At 42.3% G+C, this 19,974-nt stretch overlaps 1 protein-coding gene across 6 annotated transcripts in view; it reads left to right on the plus strand.

Moving 5' to 3' along the window:
• Positions 1-1,689: 1,689 nt before the first annotated feature.
• The window catches only part of TCF20 (transcription factor 20), a 65,124-nt gene continuing 46,839 nt past the window's right edge, over positions 1,690-19,974 (plus strand). For 3 of the 6 annotated variants that reach the window (XR_012674145.1, XM_075153562.1, XM_075153565.1), the window contains exon 1: positions 13,132-13,827. Coding sequence is in view for 4 of the 6 variants with exons in the window: in XM_075153562.1 (XP_075009663.1) it covers positions 13,786-13,827 (42 nt within the window). In the remaining 2 variants the exon portion in view is untranslated. Of the gene's footprint in view, positions 1,910-13,130; positions 13,828-19,974 lie in introns of those variants that run through there. The other 3 variants (XM_075153538.1, XM_075153548.1, XM_075153573.1) reach the window with 2 other exon arrangements.

The following is a 19,974-nucleotide window of genomic DNA, read 5'->3' on the forward strand; positions in this document are numbered from 1 at the left end:
TTTTTGACAGATAATGCATGGTACAAGATGTGGTGGTTTGTATTTATTTTTCATAAAGAGCAAGTCACCTGTGGGGAGCCATCAGTGAAGTTGTCAACTGGCTGTGCTTACAGCACAGTCCTTCTAAGCAGTTCATTGCTTTTTGGGATGAGCTATAAGCAGGGGCCTTCTCTCAGAATAAGGCTGGCTGAGGATCTGGGGAACAAAGCTTGAGAAACGGGGCAGTTATTGAAACTGTCGTATCTGCTCAGTAAAGTTCCTGGCAAAGCAAGTTTTAAATGATGCTCGAGCTTTCTCTGCCCAGCGCTTAGAGCTGCTCAGGCTGCCAGCCTCCTGCCTTTTCACGTGAATTGCTCCGAGTGGCAGATGGAGGAAGCTGTAGTGTCACACAGAGCTCCTTTGCTGGCATGCGGGCTTAAATGAAGGAGATGATGATTTGACAGGTGCTGCATCTTCGCTCTCACCCTGCCCCCTCCACCAGTTTCCTTGCCCCCTCACTCTCAAAAATTAAAACCAAAAACTGGTGAATATTCTTAAAAAAGCTTAATCGTTTCTCCAGTGCAGAAATACAATTAGGCATACTTAACTCCCAAATTTAAGGCTTACGGGGCACTCGGGAGGGCTGAGAGTGCTGTTTCTGATTGCCCAAGCGGCGCTGGACTCGCGGAGCGCTCCGGGGAGCGGGTCGCTGATCCCCTTGGGCACAGTCGGGGGGAAAGCCCGCGCACCACCGATGCCCCGCGCCCGGCACCGCGCACCGAGCCGCCCGCAGCCTCCATGTTGTTTCCCGAGCTCCCCGCGGCTCCCCTAAGGCACCTCCGGTTCGGGGCCGGTTGGGGCCCGCCCAGCCCCGGCGTGCGGCCTGACCGCCGGCTCAGGACGTGCTCCGGAGCCGCGGGCCGGTGAAGGGGCTCCCCCCGCCTCCCGGCCCCACCGGGAGCCCTCCCGGCCCGGCCACAGCTGCCCGCCTCCTGCTTGGGAGGAGGCCGGGCGGGGAGGGAGAAGCGGCCAAACGGAATAAATCCGGTTCTTAAAATAACGTGGCGGGGGGGTGGTAATAATCACGTCTTTAAACACAATGTGTGCGTTACCGGGACTGGTTATGAGAAGATTAAAATGGAAACCGCCACCATCCCTCCCCCGAAAAGGCCGAAGGAGGCCCCGCAGCTGCTGGGAGGGCCCGGCGCCCTGCTCCGCTCTGCCTCCGCGCCGCCCGGGCCTGGGCCGCCAGCGGGATCCGCCGGCCTCCCTCACGCGGCGGCGGCCGCGTCGCCTTCGCCCTGAGGGGCCGCCGGGCGGGGGTCTCGGTGCCCGCCGCAGGGGTGGGGGGAATGTGACACGCGCGCCGGGCGTGCCTCGCCCACGTGCGGCGGCGGCGGCGCTCCCAGCCCACGGGACGGCCCTGCCGCCGCCCTCCCCCGTCGCCGCGGCGGGGAGGCGGCGCGCGGCCCCTTTAAGCGGGCGCGTGGTGGGCGGGGAGACGGCTCCGTCGCGGCCCCCCCCCCCCATCTCCGCCCGCTGCCGCGCGCGCGCACGCACGCAGACACATACATGTACACAGGCGCGCGCGCGCGCCGCTCCCCCTCCCCGCTCCCTCGCCCGGCCGGGACCCGCCGCCTCGCGCCGTTCCCGCTGGCGCGCGCTGCTCCCCAGCGCCCGCCGCTATTGGCTGGCGGGGGTCAGCTGACGCCGTGTTATTTCCTGTGTGTGTGTGTGCGCCTCTGTGTGCGTGAGGGGAGAATGGAGCGAGACGCCCCCAGGCCCCCGCCGTCCCCCCGGCCCGGACCCCGGCCTGCAGCGGTGCCCCGCCGCCCGTGCTGCTGAGCCGCCCCCGCCCCGCCCGCACCTCCCGCGGCGGCGGGGGCGCCGGGGAAGGCGGCGGGGGGAGGGTGGGGACGGGAGGTCGCAGGTAAGGGGCACCCGCGCTCGGGCCAGACCGGGCCGGGAGGTGTCGGGGTGTGGGGGAGGCCTGGGGAGGGGAGGGCTTCCGGCGGGGCCCCCCAGCCGCCCGCTGGGGAGACAGAGGCCCCCTCGGTAGTGCGGGAGGTTTCCGTGTGGGAGATGGTGTGGGGGTCTCATCCATGAGTTGGAGGGCGAGTGTTGGGTGTGAGGAGGACTTGTGAAAGGAAGTTCTCTTCTTACCACGTTTAACCCTTCCCCCCCCACTTGTTTTTTTTTCCTTTAAAGAAAAAATGTTTGTGTTTATGTATGTTTAAAGAGGTCCTCGTGCTCCGTGGTGAGGTGCCCACCTGTTTTCCTGTCCCAAAAGAATGATCTTTTGAAAGAATAGTGAAGTTTTTACGGGGATGTGGGGATTGGTGCTTCTGTTGAAGGGGTAAATCGTTAAAAATGCTGGAGAAGATGCCGTCCACAAATTGCAGTAGATGGACAGGCTGTGTTGCGAATTCTTGAGGTTCATAGCGCTTTTTTCTTTCTGGAGGGTTAACCTAGTGTTGTTCATTTGTAGAGGTAATCAGAATATAATGTATTTGGGCTGCTGTGAGGGTCAGGTTGTCTTTTGCTAATGCTGCTTACTTTGCTGGAAGTTGTGTTTAGGACTGCAGTTGGGAGTTATTTTTCCTTACCTTCAAGGAAGGAATAAGAGAAAGTTATGTAACCTAAGTGTTTTAACCTATGTATCAGAGCTGTCTAATGGTACTGGGACTCTGTTATTAAGTTGAAAATAGGAACACATTTGTATGTGAATCAACAAGTGATTGTCTCTGTGGGTAAATTTGGCACCATCAGAATCCTTTATTTCTGTGTTTATGCTGTCTTATGCATCACATTCCCCCCTTCGTTAAAAGGGCAGGCAGTTTGATTAAATTGCAGCATTGTTTCCTGTACCATCCCATTATCTTTTTTTTTTCAATCCTCCTTTGAAAACAAAAGAAAAAATACCTGTGAGGGGATTGAGGATCACTTTCAGAGTTTTCTGTGTTTGGGTTAGCTTTTTGGAAGCTATTCACATCTGTATCACTTGTTGCCATCTGTTGGTTCATCCATGGGTAATTCTTTGGAGTGTTTGATTTTTAGCATGCTTCCTGATCAAGAGGTGTGCATGTAGCAGTTGACTCACCTTTATCTGCTCTTTGTAGAACAATAAAGTGGCTGGATGATGGAGATGCAGCAGCCTCTGGGTTAGAGTTATAGCATATCAGTTGAACTCAATTCAGGAAGAGCTGGGTTTTTGCACCTATTTTCTAGACTGCTTTTTTGTTAGATAACTTTGGTTTCTAAGGTTTGTAGATGGATATTGTGTAGCATAACTAAGTCTATTTGGTTAAGAGTATATGATTAATACTTCTTAATATTATTACTTTTGAATTTTCGCTTGGCTGAAATGATTGGGTTTTTTTTTTCTTAAATCTACATCTTTAAATACGGTTCTATATTAGTTTACTTAGGGTTCTTTGAAGCAGTGTTTCTTTATCTTGTTGTCTCTGCATTAGGTTCCATTGGCATATAAAAAGGCAGCTGCATTAGCATACTGCAGAGAGAATTACTGTAAAAAAAAAAAAGATAGATATTTATTAGTTCAGTCATCTGTGTCTTAAACTTTGTTAATGTTATGAGGAGAGGGGAATAGTATTTGCTCATTTCTGTAAATTGCTGGTAAATGAAATGCATATTTTTGTGTTTTCTGGTTAAATTAGCAAGCAAACTACTATGCTTTCTGAGTGGGAGTATGACAACACCTTTTATATAAAAAATATGTTTTGCTACTGTACCTTTTTATTGCTTATAGTTTTGGGAATGACCTCAGAGAAGCTGATAGCTTTTGGGCTTTGTATTAATAAACTTAAATGTTTTTGGACCTTCTTGCAAGTTTGGTATTCTTCAGACTACTTAGCTTTAAATCTGTTAGCGTCCTTTGTAGTAGAATAATACGTGTTTTGACACAATATGGGCTTTGATCTCTAAATCAGATTTCAGAGGCTTTGGGATTGATGAAACCTGCATTTTTGCTGAAATGTATTCTTTAATATACCTTTGCAGCCTGGGGCAGGTTAAGCATGGTTCCCTATATGAAAGCACTAGGAGCAACTTGGTTGTGAGTGTCTTTAACAGGAGATCAGGAATTTTTTTTTTTTTGTCCTTTTCTTAGTTACTAATGCTTCATAAAGAAGGCTTGAGATGAATTTTTATTAGAGGAGTAAATCTGTTTCTATAATGCATAAATAAGATCTGATGGTTATTCAAATGAAACAGAAAACTTGTTTGTATATTAGTTGTAAAGGACACCTCTTTTTATTGTCAGAAGTTGTTTCCTTAACCTTCAACTGAATAACTGGGAAGATATTAACCTCTTCTTTACTACATTTTAAAGAATAGTTGGATTAAATTTAAAGACTTAAAGCAGTGTAAGTAAAAACGTTCTTAATATGGTTCTGTCTATGATTGATACATGCATAAAGTCTGTAGGAAAAAGAGTGAAATGTGTAGGTTTGGGGTTTTTTTTTCCCCCCTCCCTCTTCCTGTTGTGGAAGTGTGTGCAAAGAAGTCCTTTTGGGCTCTTGGTATAATGTTAAAAAGAAAATCACTGCATACCCCCTTTCTCCCTTCCTTTTTAGGTCGTGTTTAAGTAAACCACCCATGAAGCACAGAAAAATGGCAATAATGCTGCTCTTAGAAGGGTCCCTTCATAGGAATTGTACTGCACAATTCCTGTTGCTACTCTACCAGCTTGGCAGGTTGCTATCTGGAATGAGGGCATAATATGTAATAAACTTGAATAATTTCATGCTGCTTGCTTGGCTTCTCTATAATTTGAGATAAGGGTATATTTAAGAGTTTATAGATGGTTTGTGCATATTTTACCTTTTGACACAGGGTATGCCAGATCTCCCATTTGGGTGGGGTAGCTTTTTGATTAAAACATGTATTTATTTTTTCATACCCTATTCAATTATATTTTATACTTATGAAGGGTATTAGACTAATGTTTTTGGAACCTGAGTTCTTATAACTTTCAAAGATTCAGAAACATTTTTGGCAGTGCTAGCTTCTCAGGCTTCAATGTGTACCTTAACTGGCTGTGTGAGAATTTGTGTTACTTAGTGCTGCGATTGGCCTCTGAGACAGGAAAGATTATGTACAACAGTTTCTGAAGAGCCAACTAACGTGCTGATTTGTTGGTAGAGACTGGACTAAGACCAACCAACTCTTCCCATTCAAGTAATTAAACTGCAGTCTGATAGCAAAAGGTGTTTTTTCTTGACTGTTTTTGGTGAGAGATCTCTCAAAAAAAAATTAATTTCTGGTTTAGTGTTTGGACTTCTAAAATAAAAAAGAAAGGTAGTCTTAAATATTTTTAACCACTTCTAATAGTATTGATATGCTATGTAGAAATTTTTTTTTTGTAGAAAACTGTTTAGTACTACTGATAGAGGACACAAACACAATTTAAGCAGAGGTTTTTACTTCTCCAAAATTGTACAGGAGAGGCTATTGTATTCTTGTAATGGGATTCTAATGTGCAATTTTGTTTCCATCAAACTCTTTTCTTATTTAAAAAAAAGAAGTTGGTACTGTTGTTATTCTGACCTGGGTCCCCTCCCTTGCAGTTCTTGACTAGACCTCGGTCTTGACTGACTGGATAAAGGAAGATTCTGTCTTACAGCCATGTACAGCACTGCTGGTGCATCTGTGTCACACTAGTGTCTAGCTACACCATTCCTTGATTTCTTCAGCTGAGCCCTGCTGCTACTGCTTACCACCAAGTTATGTATTGGTTTGTTTTGGACTCTTGGAAAAGCATATGATTTTCTTCACTATGCATGTACTTGGGTTTCCTTTCATTTTAAAAAAGGAGGCGGGGGGGGAAGCCAAAACCAAAGACTCAAAAGTTGAGGCTGACGTGTAATCAAAAGCAGATTCTGTTTAGCCCTTTTGGAGGATAAGATCAGTTCAGGATGTTCTAGAGTCTGTGATATGCTGCCTATTTGCCTTTGAAGGAAAAAAAAAAGTGAAAATTAAATTTTACCAACTCTTGAACTTGTTTGTGCTGCATTTGTGAACAACAGCACAAGCAGTCAAACTTCCAGTTTTGACCTGGATACAACAAAGCATTCATGTTGCAGTAGAACTCCTGTTTTCTTCCTGCCTCTTGTCTAGTGATTTCTCAAGAACAGAGTTAAGAAGTGGTAGAAGAAAGCACAAGCACCCTCTTGTTGGCTCGACCTGGTGACAGTGAATATGCATGTGCTTTTCCCAGTGCTCTTTGTGTTTCTTCTTTTTATCACAATGTTTGTAACTGGTGATAATATAGGAAGAGTGGAAAAAATGTTACCAGGTTCTTTGTTTGAAAGCCCTGGCTTGAGTCCCTTTGAGATTTGATCTGTTCTCCATTTGAGAAGCCCATTATTTCTTGCCTGTGTTGTGATGCAACAAATACAAAAAAGCTAGGAAAATTACTTTTTCCCACCCCACCCCCCCCTTTCCTTGTGAACATGCAGCATGTCTGTGTTCATACCAATAACTGCATGTGGAATCGTTGTGTATTCTGTGCTGGAATATGATGATTTATTTTGGAGTATTTTACTAGTATGAACCCAGTCATGTAATTGCTAGTAAATTGCAAGTCGTAAACAGAACCCTCTGATGAGTTCTGATAAGAGCTCAGTATTTAGCTAGAAATTGTATGGGGAGCTACTATGCTAGAAGCTGTAACACAGTTTATTGGGAGTATTGTTCATATCACTTTTTCTTTAAAAATACGTGCTGCAAACTCTGTCTTGGTGATACCTTTTAACTGAACTAGAGACTAGGTATTAGCAGAGCTGACTATAGATGGCTTGTGTCCATATACAACATTGCTAATGACTATGAAAAACATACCTAAAACTTATTAGCTGAAAGAAAAATATGTGCTGTCACACCTGCCAGAACTTAAAGGAATAAACCATTGTATGCCATAATGAAATGTTGTTAATCAGCTTCCAATTCAGTATCTGCAATTTGCTGTTACCTTTGGTCAAATGCCTGGATACACTTGAATTTCCATGAGGTTTGATTTGTCCAACAGTGTTTCTTATGAGTACAAGTTCTGGAGTATTGGGAACACTGTATGTGATTTTTTTTTTTTTAATTAACATAAATGGTTATCTGATAAATGTAATAAATGCTGCATGATCAGCATTGTATTGTCTGCTGGAAATACAATACAGCAGAGAGGAAACAGTCTAGGAAAGTTCCTGGAGTGTGTGGAAGATAACTTCCTGATGCAGCTGATGAGAGAGCCAACCAGGAAAGGCACCCCGCTGGACCTGTTGTTTGCGAACAGAGAAGGACTTGTGGGTGGTGTGACGGTTGGAGGCCATCTTGGGCATAGCGATCACAAAATGCTAGAGTTTTCGATTCTTGGAGAGATAAGGAGCGGGGTCAGCAGAACTGCTGCCTTGGACTTCTGGAGGGCAGACTTTGGCGTGTTTAGGAGACTAGTTGACAGAGTCCCTTGGGAGGCTGTCCTGAAGGGCAAAGGAATCCAGGAAGGCTGGACATTCTTCAGGAAGGAAATCTTAAAGGCACAGGAGCAGGCCGTCCCCATGTGCCAAAAGACGTGCCGGTGGGGAAGAAGAGCTTTGGCTGGAATTCAGGAAAAAAAGGAGAGTGTATGACCTTTGGAAGAAGGGGCAGGCAACTCAGGAGGACTACAAGGATGTCATGAGGTTATGCAGGGAGAAAATTAGAAGGGCCAAAGCCCAACTAGAACTTCATCTGGCTACTGCCGTAAAAGACAATAAAAAATGTTTTTATAAATACATCAGCAACAAAGGGAGGGCTGAGGACAATCCCCATCTTTTATTGGATGCGGGGGGAAACATAGTGCAAAGGATGAGGAAAAGGCTGAGGTACTTAAGGCCTTCTTTGCCCCAGTCTTTAATAGTAAGACCAGTTGTACTCCGGGTACCCAGCCCCCTGAGCTGCAAGACGAGGACGGGGAGCAGAATGAAGCCCCCATAATCCAAGGGGAGATGGTTAGCGACCTGTTACTCCACTTAGACACACACAGGTCTAGGGGGCTGGATAGGATACATCCAAAGGTACTGAGGGAGCTGGCAGAAGTGATCACCCAGCCACTTTCTATCATTTATCAGCAGTCCTGGCTAACCGGGAAGGTCCCAGATGACTGGAAGTTAGCAAATGTGATGCCCATCTACAAGAAGGGCTGGAAGGAGGGTCCAGGGAACTACAGACCTGTCAGCCTGGCCTCAGTGCCAGGGAAGGTTATGGAGCAGATCATCTTGAGTGCCAGCATGTGGCACGTATGGGACAACCGGGTGATCAGGCCCAGTCAGCATGGGTTTATGAAAGGCAGGTCTTGCTTAACTAACCTGATCTCATTCTGTGACACAGTGACCCGCTTAGTAGATGAGGGAAAGGCTGTGGATGTTGTCTACCTAGGCTTTAGTAAGGCCTTTGACACCACTTTCCACAGCATTCTCCTGGAGAAACTGGCTGCTCACGGCTTGGACGGGCGCACTCTTCGCTGGGCAAAAAACTGGCTGGATGGGCGGGCCCAAAGAGTTGTGGTGAATGGAGTTAAATCCAGTTGGCAGCTGGTCACAGGTGGTGTTCCCCAGGGCTCAGTATCGGGGCCAGTTCTGTTTAATGTCTTTATTAATGGTCTGGACGAGGGGATCGAGTGCTCCCTCAGTTAAGTTTGCAGATGACACCAAGTTGGGTGGGAGTGTTGATCTGCTTGAGGGAAGGAAGACTCTACAGAGGGATCTGGACAGGCTGTATTGATGGCCCGAGGCCAATTGTATGAGGTTCAACAAGGCCAAGTGTTGGGTCCTGGACAACAACCCCATGCAACGCTACAGGCTTGGGGAAGAGTGGCTGGAAAGCTGCCTGGCAGAAAAGGACCTGGGGGTGTTGGTCGACAGCCGGCTGAATATGAGCCGGCAGTGTGCCCAGGTGGCCAAGAAGGCCAACGGCATCCTGGCCTGTATTAGAAATAGTGTGGCCAGCAGGACTGGGGAAGTGATTGTCCCTTTGTACTCGTCACTGGTGAGGCCACACCTCGACTACTGTATTCAGTTTTGGGCCCTTCACTACAAGAAAGACATTGAGATGCTGGAGCGTGTCCAGAGGGGAGCAACGAAGCTGGTGAAGGGCCTGGAGCACAAGTCTTATGAGGAGCGGCTGAGGGAACTGGGGTTGTTTAGCCTGGAGAGAAAGAGGCTAAGGGGAGACCTTATCGCTCTCTACAACTGCCTGGAAGGAGGTTGTAGCGAGGTGGGTGTCGGTCTCTTTTGCCAAGTAGCATGCGCTAGGACAAGAGGAAACAGCCTCAAGTTGCACCAGGGGAGGTTTAGATTGGATATTAGGAAAAATTTCACCAAAAGGATTGTCAAGCATTGGAACAGGCTGCGCAGGGAAGTGGTGGAGTGACCATCCCTGGAGGTATTTAAAAGGTGTGTAGATGTGGTACTTAGGGACATCGTTTAGTGGTGGACTTGGCAGTGTTAGGTTAACAGTTGGACTCGATCTTGAAGGTCTTTTCCAACCTAAACGATTCTATGATTCTGTATTATCATGTTTCTTCCTTTTGTTTCTCATCTTGCATTCAAGGGGAAAAAAAAAAAGTGTAGTCAACAGTGTTCTGTCATATGGTGTACATTTTGGTTTGCCACTGTATGTTTTCCCTATCTCTCTTCATGCATGTTCAACTGGGGAGGTTTCCCTTCTCCCCCTTCTCCCACATATTTGCATGAAATGTTGTGCTCATCAGATTTTCTGATGTTCTTGATCCTGACCATACCATGTACATATTGCTACATAAAAATGGTCTTTTAGATAGGTCTTAAAGAGCATGATAGACACTTAGCAGGCAATGAATTAAATGCTGTGGGCAAAATTGTTACAGAAGATGGTAGCAGATTGTCTTTGTATCGCAGGGCATCACTGAGTGAGTGGCAGATTCTCTTCAGTACTGCTGGAGAGCGGAAGTAGCGGGAGCATAATTGAGAATTGCTTCAAAGTGACGCTATTTATTTTGCATGAAAAAAACTGAAATGTGCTATCCTTATCCCCCTTCCCTCCAAATTGCTGCATTGTAATGGAGAAACATCCTTCCTTTAACTTTCTTAGTGTCCCATTTATTGTGAGAGTGCATAAAGAGAACTTTACTGATGCAGAGTTGTTTGGTTGCCACTGAGGTAGGGGATTTGGTGATGACCCAGGGAGATCCACTGCAGTGTAGTATTCTGCATCTCTGCACTTCTGACTTCAGTCAGCATCATATTTACTGCAGTTTGGGGAGCAGGGTGGTGATTCTCGCCTTCTGGTCTTTTTCCCTTTTGCTCTGGGGTACTTTTCTATGTTTGGTATCCTCTCATATTCCAGTTATCGGAGACAAAACTGTTTTCTTTCTTGAGAATTGCTCTGTTGAGTACATGTTTTTTTAAATGATGGTAGTATCCTGCAATTAAGATACAGGATTTGACTTGTCGTGTGTTCATTTTGTTTGTTTCCTTGTCTTCTTGCCTTGCATAAATATAGTTTGCTGTATGTTTGAAAGGTGGAATTTGTGGAAAACAAGATATATATAATATATATATAATATATATATATATATATATATAAAATGTGTATATATACACACACCTATATATGTGTGTGTATAATAGAGCTGCTGGAAGTGGCAAGGGGAGGAGAAGAGGTTAACTATGTGTATACTCTACAGCCTAATCAAAAGCCTGTCGAAGTTGATGGAAGATGATGATCCGGATCTGGATCAAGCTCACTGGGGAAAGCACATCTCTTAGCTCAATAAGAAACAGGGTTAGGAAGCTCCTAAATGCGGACAGGAGGAGGAATTGGAAAATAAACTTCCTTGCTTATCCACAGAACTGTAGTGTTTATAAAGACTTTGTTAGGCTGTGTTTGCTCCAGAAATTTTTCCTGATTAGCTCCATGTGTATGTTGCCCTTCTGAAATAAGCTAAAGAGTAAGAACCTTTTGCTCAGTTGGTTAACAAGACACAAAAAATTAAAGCAGGAACAATTCTCAAGGTAAAGTCAATGACTTGTTTTTGTTGTCATCTTTGTAGCTGAAACAAGGTAGCAAACTTTTCAGTTTTTCATTGAATGTTTGGATGTTTTAGAGCAAGGAGGGAAGCAGCATCTCATCTTTATGTTCTTGTAATAGAACTCTAGGAATACATTAGCATTATGGAATGATTATATGTAACCATCATGTATGGTTTATGTTAATTGTCCCTCTTTATTTAGCCTCCTCTTGAGGGGAGGCAGGATGGGGAAAGAAACGGTGGAGTCTTCTGGTTTTGTTTTTTCTTTTCGCTCCGGAGTACAGGATGAATGACTGCAGGAGCTCAAGTTTAACAGAATGACGGGGCTGATTCTCAGAGTAGTGGACCATCTAAAGCTCCCTCTGTCTTACTTTGGAATCTTAACTCTAGCATTTCCAAAAATTATGCTCAGAGTGTAGCACCTTTGTTATCCTCCACTAATGTATATTTATAGAGATGTTCTTTCTTCTCTGGTACTGAATGCATCCCTCCTTTTTGCTTTCAACTGTTGATCTTCTTCAGGATATATGCTCTGGGATACAAGATGGAATACATGCGGCGGAGGCTTCGTCCATCGCCTTTCCAAGTGTGTCTCCATCAACAACCTCAAACGCTGCCTGACACTATCACTGTGGTGATATTGAAATCTGCTGGGAGAGAAGAAAGCTTTCGACCCCAGTTGTGGGAGGATCTGCAGTTGTAGCTTGTTCACTTCTGTGAACTGCTTATGCTCATTAGAGTTAATTTTGTGTGGTCTGTCGCGTGGTCTGACTACTGTTGTCATTCACCATGCCTTTGGCTGCAGCAGCAGAACTTAGAAGCACAGAGTTAAGTGTCTGCAATTTAAAGTAGCAGGGTACAGTATCTTGTTTGTTGGTTATGGTGGCCTGAGTTTATACCATATAATTACAAACATCTAACTGAGGTGTATTGGAAGTTTAATCATCTTATAAAATTGACATGGAAAGAGACTTTCTAAGGAAGGCTTTCATTGACTCCATGGGGATGCTGGTGAGCGTGAACTAATTTAAATGCCTTAGGCTAAGGTGTAGTGATACAGGAATTTCAAAAAGTATGAATTTAAGGAGCTCTTAACTGTTTGCTCCAACACTGCAGTATGCTGCCTCCTCTCTGTCATCTGTCTGTTGGTTACGCCAGTATAACTACAGTGGGGATGCACAATGAGATGGATCAAGAAACTAGTCCAATCTGAAAAATCCAAAGAAAACCTGCAGTGCTGGGGTGGGAATGAGAGTCTTGGGGATGGGAAGGTAGGAGGGGGGAGGAACACTTTAAAATAGTGCTGCCACTGAAGTAATCTTTTTGTTGAATCACTTAAATGTATCAAGTTATTTTGTATTAATCTGAACTGTTTCTCCTGTCTCCCAGTAACTGTGGCTGTAGTCTTAATCTCTCCCTGTTAGTCTCTCTTAGGAGACAACACTTAAATTGTAGGAATGGATCTGCTTCAACTTTTGGCTCCAGCATGAGGCAGATGCTGTGGAACCCAGGGGGTGGAGCAATGAGCAAAGTGGTGTTTAGAGGATATAGGTTGTAGGAGACAAGGAGAGATTTCAGGGACAGAAAAGTTGTTGGTTTTTTAGTGTGAAAATCTTAAAAAGGCTTGGAAATTTTTTTTGAGGGAAGTTCAACCACTTCTTTCTTATGTTAGAGAAAAGCCTTATTTTCCCCTAACGTTTTATCAGTGAGCATCATATGGCCTTGACTGTATTTTTGTCTCAAATCTTCCATAGCAGAAGTATTTGCAGACCTTCCACACCCAAATTGCTCTTAAATCTGTGTCACTTTAGGGGGATGAAGTGCTAAACTGATAGGAAGAATGATAACCTTGACTAGTGAAACTTGGAAGTGGTATAGTGCATAGCTAAATTTCTTGGGTTATCTTAAAGGAACAAATATTATCTGTAAGAAGTTTGGAGGACATAAATTTGAGTACAGCTTTTCTGCAATTGGATGGTAATTCTTTAATTTGTTAGTTTAAGTAGATTGAGGTTATATTTCTACCCGATTTTAATGTTATTGTATATAATGTAACTAGGTGGTATTATCCTCAACAATGGTTTTATCCTAATCAATGGATTTAATTCTTGTATACAGTGTGTAACCTGTATTGTAATAATACTGCACATAACTGATAGAGATTTTGTGTTAATTTACTTCCTTTGCCTTGAGGAGTTCCCAGGAGTCTTAGTTACAGGCTCATTGCACCAGGCATTGTAAAACAGAATAAAAAGACTTAATTGTATAGACTACGTTGAATAGAAGAGAAAGACGTGTATTACAGGTAATATTAAGTACGACCTAAGTATTCATCTTAGCACTTGTCATAATGTGAAGAGATAATGCATTTAAGACTTTAAAGGCAGGGGCTAGTACTTAGCATGAACAATTTTTAAAAGTTAATTAAAAATAGTAGTTAGGGTTTTTTTTTTTTACTGCTGTATAGTTCTGAGTATTTTTGGTACTGGATTCACTTCTGCAATGAAAGTGGGAGCTTGGACAGGTAGAACCTGGCAACCCTGCTCACTCTTTTCTGCTTTCCTCTTGCAATTTATAATTGACTTCTTTTCGCTGTCTTCAATTTTGTAACTGAAAGGTGAAGGTTTGGTGAGAGTTGTGATGCCTTTGCTGAACCCTTCTGCCTCACATGTCTGAGGAGGTGAAGAGCAGATCAGGACCTGTCCTTGAAATGGTTGCTCGGATTTTGCTGTATTGTGGAAGCAGACATGATGTTTGACTGTATGGAGACATTGGAGACATGGACACAGGTGAATTTGCAGTAAAAGGCATATAATGAGTTGCCAAACTTTTCATAGGACTAGTGAATTGGGTTAGGATGTGCAATCAGCTGATCAGCTTGGAGAGAAGAAATGAGGAGCTGAGGGTTCAGTATTATTTTCATTTTGATGGTGGGAAGGGTGGTTTGACTGTTGTATAAAGATGAAGAGCCTTTTAAATATGAACTTCTGATTTCAAGTGCACTTCAGTAGCCATGCCACTTAAGCATTTCCTGCTGTGTCCGTTTTGCTGGTACAGCTGTTTGTGTGACAATACAGTGAATGGATCTGTCAGTTCAGAAATGGCTTTTCTCTCTTGCAGAATTGTTTCTCAACCATATCAGTTCCCCGATCTGGCTTGCTGCATGAATGGCTGTGTTAGCACCGTGTAGGAGGCGGGATCTCTTAAGCTAGAGCATAGAGGACTGACCCTATATGTGGAAACCAAAACTGTTTTAATCTTTGACATAAAGTGAAATCTGACTGATTTGCATAGGTTCTTATTAAAATAGCGGTATCTGTTAAAAATTTAGATGGGTAACTTTCATCAATCGGTTGGTGGATTTTTTAAAATCTACTTAAATGCATCTGTGCTCTTGATTGAGACCGAGAACCAGTGACATAGTAATAAAATCAGATACATAAAATCTCATAAAATTCTGCTGAATTTTGATCATTTTGTTTCTAGAAATACGTGTTTTCATGGCAGCACAACTTTAATACCAGCTTACAACAAAATTTTGTCAAACTTCTTTCTTCATGTCTAGGAATATGAATTTAACAGTATACTTCACTCAAAGAACAGAGCTAAACTGGAGATGGTATTTTAGTTCTGTTCATGTAGTGAGTAAGGAAGACTTGCAGCTGCAAAAAATCTGGTTGGGTATTTTTAATTTGGTGTTATCCAAGTATTTTTTGAAAAAATAATTCAGAAAAAATATTTCGAGGGTGGAGGAAGAAATCAGCAGTCAAATAATATCCACATGCAAAATTCTGATTTTTTTTATGTTGTTGTTTGTTTATATGGTGCCTTTTATTATAGCAGTTGAATGCTCTGAATATGTCTGTTCATGTCTCCCCTGTGAGATAGGAAGATGCAATGACTCAGGCTTAGTAAAATTTTCTGTGGCTGCTTAGGGAAATACATGAAATAAGAAGTGAATGTAGATCATATCTAGCACAATAATCCCCAGAGCATTCCCCTCTCTCAACTGACAAAGCTCACTGTGTTCCTTCTGCCACGCTCATCTGTTCTTCACCCATTCTGTGAGAAACGTTTCCTTAATTGTTTGGATTTAAGCTCATACATACTGACTTTCTAAAAAGCTCTACAGACATTTTGATAAAGAAGGCATAGTGTCTCTGAGAGATGATGGAAACTAGTTACCATCCACTTGGCCAAGCTTTAACTCATTTGAAGAATCTTTTGATGAAGTTTTTCATTGGGCAGGACAAAATTCATTTTTTATGTCAAGGCCAGTATTAGCACTGATTGGCAAGACATGTTGCTAATATGTATTATTATTAGACCCTTAAGCATGTGTAACAACTACATATGGGTGTTTTTAAGACATCATGTTGTGATTTTTTTTTTTTTGAATGTAAAATTCTGTATTCAGTAACGTAGTATTCTGGTTTTAATGTCAATTTTTATATACTTTCCCAGGTACTTTATCTACTTCAGTTTATCTACTTCAACAGGTTCTGTCACTCTCAGTGAAAATTAGTTGTATACTGTTTAAACTTTGAGTGGTGTAGTAAGGCTTCTTTGATAGAATAAATTACAATGGCTTGGTGAGAGCCAGATCTGACTGCAGTTTTCTCTAGAAGTGCCGTGGTGAATAAGACAATATCAGAGTTTCCCATGTCTTAGATCATTCTGTTTATTTGTAATACGTAAAAGTAACTTTTATTGGAGCAGCTGAAACAGCTTTGTAGAAAAGTATGAAGAAAATCTGTTTGCAGTTCAGGGTAATCACAACTTTTTGAAAGAAGTGAGCAGTGAGTATTATTGCTTGGGCAAACTGGTGACCTTTTGAAGTGCTGGCTGTCTTGGTTTACTTCCATATCACACCTAAGGATGAAAACTAAAACTGGTTTCCCTTTTCTTTTAAAAAGGCATCAAATGTAGAACGCAGTCGTAGGTTTGATCCTGAAGTTCATCTACTTGTGACGTAGCTGATTTGCCTTCTCTTAAAGGCAGCAGACAGGGTAATATTCCTCCAAAACTGAAACAAGATCAGTCTATTCCCAGCCATTGCTCAGGTGTGCAAGTAATAACTGCATACCTGCCGAAATGAGGGTTAGCAACTTGGCCTTGACAATGGAAATGATACTTACTACATGGAAATCTTTTTTCCTTATATTTCAGGCTTAATTCAAATTCTGGGGATTGTTTACTTACAAATAATGCCACTGAGTTGCTCATACTCAAGTTCTGGCTTGGTGGGTTTTTTTTAGTTGTGGGTGTGCTCTGCTACTTTAAGAAGAGACAGTGAGGAAGGAAAAAAAATAGTAATTTTTGCGTTTTGTATGAGTTGTGACTAGAAATGGCTATAGAGATGTATGCATATCTCTGTTATTTGCACAGCATTTAGCAAATAAGTCTATTTTAATCAGAAGCCTGGACACTCTATGAAACACCCACTTGTTTGTGTACATTTTTTGACTATGGAAAATGTTATCTTACTGTTTGTCACCTGCCTGTAACAACATTTTCTTTCCTGATAAGCGTGCTAGGAAGTGAGAGGTCTTTGACAGATCACCGAAAATATATTGCATTTGACTGCTGCCTGAGACTTCTCTGCACAGATGGGTCGCAGTAGTCAACCCAAATCTAAAGAAAATTTAATGAAGCAGAAAGACCTGACTTACCTCCTACAGAATTAAGTGATGCTGGTTTCGTTTGCTCCTTTATAGGCTTATCATTAAGAATTAAGCATATCCCTACAGTATTTTGTTTTTTAGCTCACTTGTTTTGAGCTGTCTATAGTGCTGCACTACTATGCTGGCATCAGCGTTATGTGGGAAAGTCTGAGCAGCTGTCCTGTATATTTGTCCAGTCTTTGATAAATGGGACAAAAAAGTTTTAAAGATTTATATGGATTTTAAAAATCTAGCACAGTGTGTTGCAGAAGATCATTTCACACAGTAATCTTGGTGTGGGAGGACTGATGAACCCTGTTAATCAGCAGTGGTTGGGGGCAGTGTCATATACATGCAGGAACCGTTGAAAGATGCTTACATGCTGTGGACTACCGTTTAATAATCTTGCTCACAGTAGGATCAGAATGCAGTAGCTCCATATTGTGCGGAACTCCTATGTTAACAAAGTTGTTCTACAAGGCTGTTTCGGATGATTAAACAAGGAACAATCTGCTTTGTAGACGTGCTTAAAAATAAGTTCACATGGAGAAGGTAGGTTGAAAGACTGCCTGAAATAACTTCAGATGTTTCACAAATAAGTCTGAGATATGGATAAGAGGACCTACTGCTTCTCTCTATTTGTGACCTATGTGCAGTGATTTTGTCACTGAGGTTGTTTCTTTATCGGCCACACAAGCTTGTAATATGCTTCCTTTGTTCCTACCAGGTTGAAGGCAAATTTTGATTACTGGGCTATTGGGGAAGAAACTAAGAGTGAAACTGCTTAGCCTAGTGAACGTAGTCTATAATCTCTAGGTGGATATGCTTAGATGGCACTACAGCTACAGGCTATAAATACTTGAGGAGAATCATGAAGCTTTACTGATAGAGCTGGGTGCACGTGTAGTGAGAGTGTAGGTGTGACACTGGAGTAGTAAAAGCTGTGCCAGAATCTTACCTTTCCTTTGAATAAATTGGGAATGCTTTGGCTGTTTTTGTTTTGTGTGTTGGAAAACACTGTAAATTTATGTAATTTGTGGCTGTTAATAGAGCACTTTTTTTGGAGGTGGGACTTTGCCCCTTCTGCTGGGGATGGGATTACGGATGTGTACCACCATTATGGAGTTTTATGAGATTATGTTGTAGTCTCTAGTCGGCAGCTGGTGTATCGTTCTCTTGAGCTCCTGCATGTGGAGGAGTATGTGCCAGCAGAAAATATTTTCTTTAAAAGCTTCCAGTAAAAATGTAATCAAATAAATATATTTTTTTCCTGTTGGATCTAGGTAGACTTTGAAGGCCTCATCTGTCTGAATGTATTTTATTAACAAGGCTTGCCCATGGAATTATTCTCAGTGGTTTTGCTGAGAACGTAGCACTTAGATCTTAGCACTTTACAGCGCTGTTGTTATTAAGAAAGATTATTACAATAGTAATTGTAATAGTCCTGTATTTGTAGTACGTTAACGACAGGAAATGTGTTATATGTCTTAAGTTATCAATGATGTAATGGATTGAAGCACCTCGTATCTTTTCTTAACTCCTGTTATTACTGAAATGCCTTTTTTCTTTTTTTTTTGGCTGCTATTCTACTGGTTGTGTTACTCAAGCTCCTTGTGAGGTATTCAAAGCAAGTGTTGTTCTGTGGGAGACTTGAAAACAGAAAGCATTTGCTTAGGGTGCCAGCAATTTAAGTTCTTCTGATGAAAACTTTATTTATTTGTCAGGGTAAAATCCAAGATTAAAAAAAAAAAATTGAAGGAGAAAAACATGTTCTCCCTGAGTTAGCATGTATATATATCTTCTGGACTAAATAAATATTATGTGATTGCATGAGATTATGAAGGATAGGAATTTGTGCCTCAGGTTGACCTTTACTGGATCTGTGTTCCTAAAGGTATTTTACGGCATCTTGTGCTGTTTCTGTTCCCATTATGTAATTAAAGTGATTCTTTTTTAATAGTGAGGAGGTCTTAAGAATGTTCCCTAGCATTGTTAATGTATGTTAGCAGTTTTCAAGCCTCTGTTAATACTATTATAGAAGAATGAATATCATCCGTGATGAAAGTTTTTGTATGATGTAATGCAAAACAGGCTTCCTGAGACCTTGTTCAGACTATGCAAAGTAAGCTTTATTAAAGTCATATTTAAAAATTAGCCTGAGATTCTGTGAGAGACTGAGCCTGTGATGAGGATGGAAATCTTGCTTTCATGAGAAGAGGATGCAAAGCACGTGACTGCCGGGGTGTGCAGGCAGTCTCCATACCACATGGATGTTGCTGATTGCAGAGCCCCAAACTGCTTATCTAAAGAAGCTGCTTTTTAATATCTGCCAGTTACAGTAGATGTTCTCTTACCTTTAGTTTGATAACTTCCTTCTATTTCTATGTATGTTTTTTTTCCTGCTTTTATTTTTTTGTCCCATTTTTCACCTTAACAGCAAGTCATACAAAAAGGGAGAAAGAAGCTTGCATTAGGTATCCCTATTTTGAGGACAGGAGCTTCAAACTGATGAAACATCAGAGGGAATAATTCAGAAAAGGGAGGGTTTTATCCATAAGAAGCCCAAACTGGACAGATCAGCGTGGTGTGGCATTCATAGAAGTGTTATTCATGTGATATATGTAGTCTTTAAAATACTAAAAAAGTGGAAGGTCAGCAGAACAGCAGACCTCTCTTATAGTATGACAGTTAAAATATTAGAGTATAAGATTAAAACAGCAGTAAAGTTGACTTCCAAGAAGGGGGGAGACAGAATTGGAAGTATCAACAATGTGAAAATTCCCTTCTGATTCTGGTAAATGTTTCAGTAATACTCGTGTGGACATCAAGCTGCATGAACCAGGGCTGCAACACAAAGATGCCTTTGAGTTAGCAGAGAGGGATTGTGGAGGCATGCATTGCAGTGGGGTTTTTTGTGTGTGTTCCATAGCCTGCACGTACAAACAGATAGTAGAAACCCAAATATAACTAGGATGTCTTTCTGAAAGACCCTAATGGTGGAGGTAGAGCCTTCTGTATATAACATACATACTACTAAAAAAAAAAATCTTGAGAGGCAGATGGGAAAAGAGCATGATGCCAGACATCACCTGCATCTCCTCATTTCTGTGCTTATTTTCTTGGGACTCTGGTGATCTTCTACTTGAACAAAACTTTTAAGTGCAAAACGAGATTTTAATATTGAGTGGGTTCAGTTGAATGTGGCAACAAAACACATGGCACAAAACATAGCTAAGTGAGAAAACATAATACAGGCAAGTCTTCCAGGAAGTC

Source organism: Calonectris borealis, chromosome 1 (genome assembly GCF_964195595.1).
Source record: "Calonectris borealis chromosome 1, bCalBor7.hap1.2, whole genome shotgun sequence".
Classification (NCBI taxonomy): Eukaryota; Metazoa; Chordata; class Aves; order Procellariiformes; family Procellariidae; genus Calonectris; species Calonectris borealis.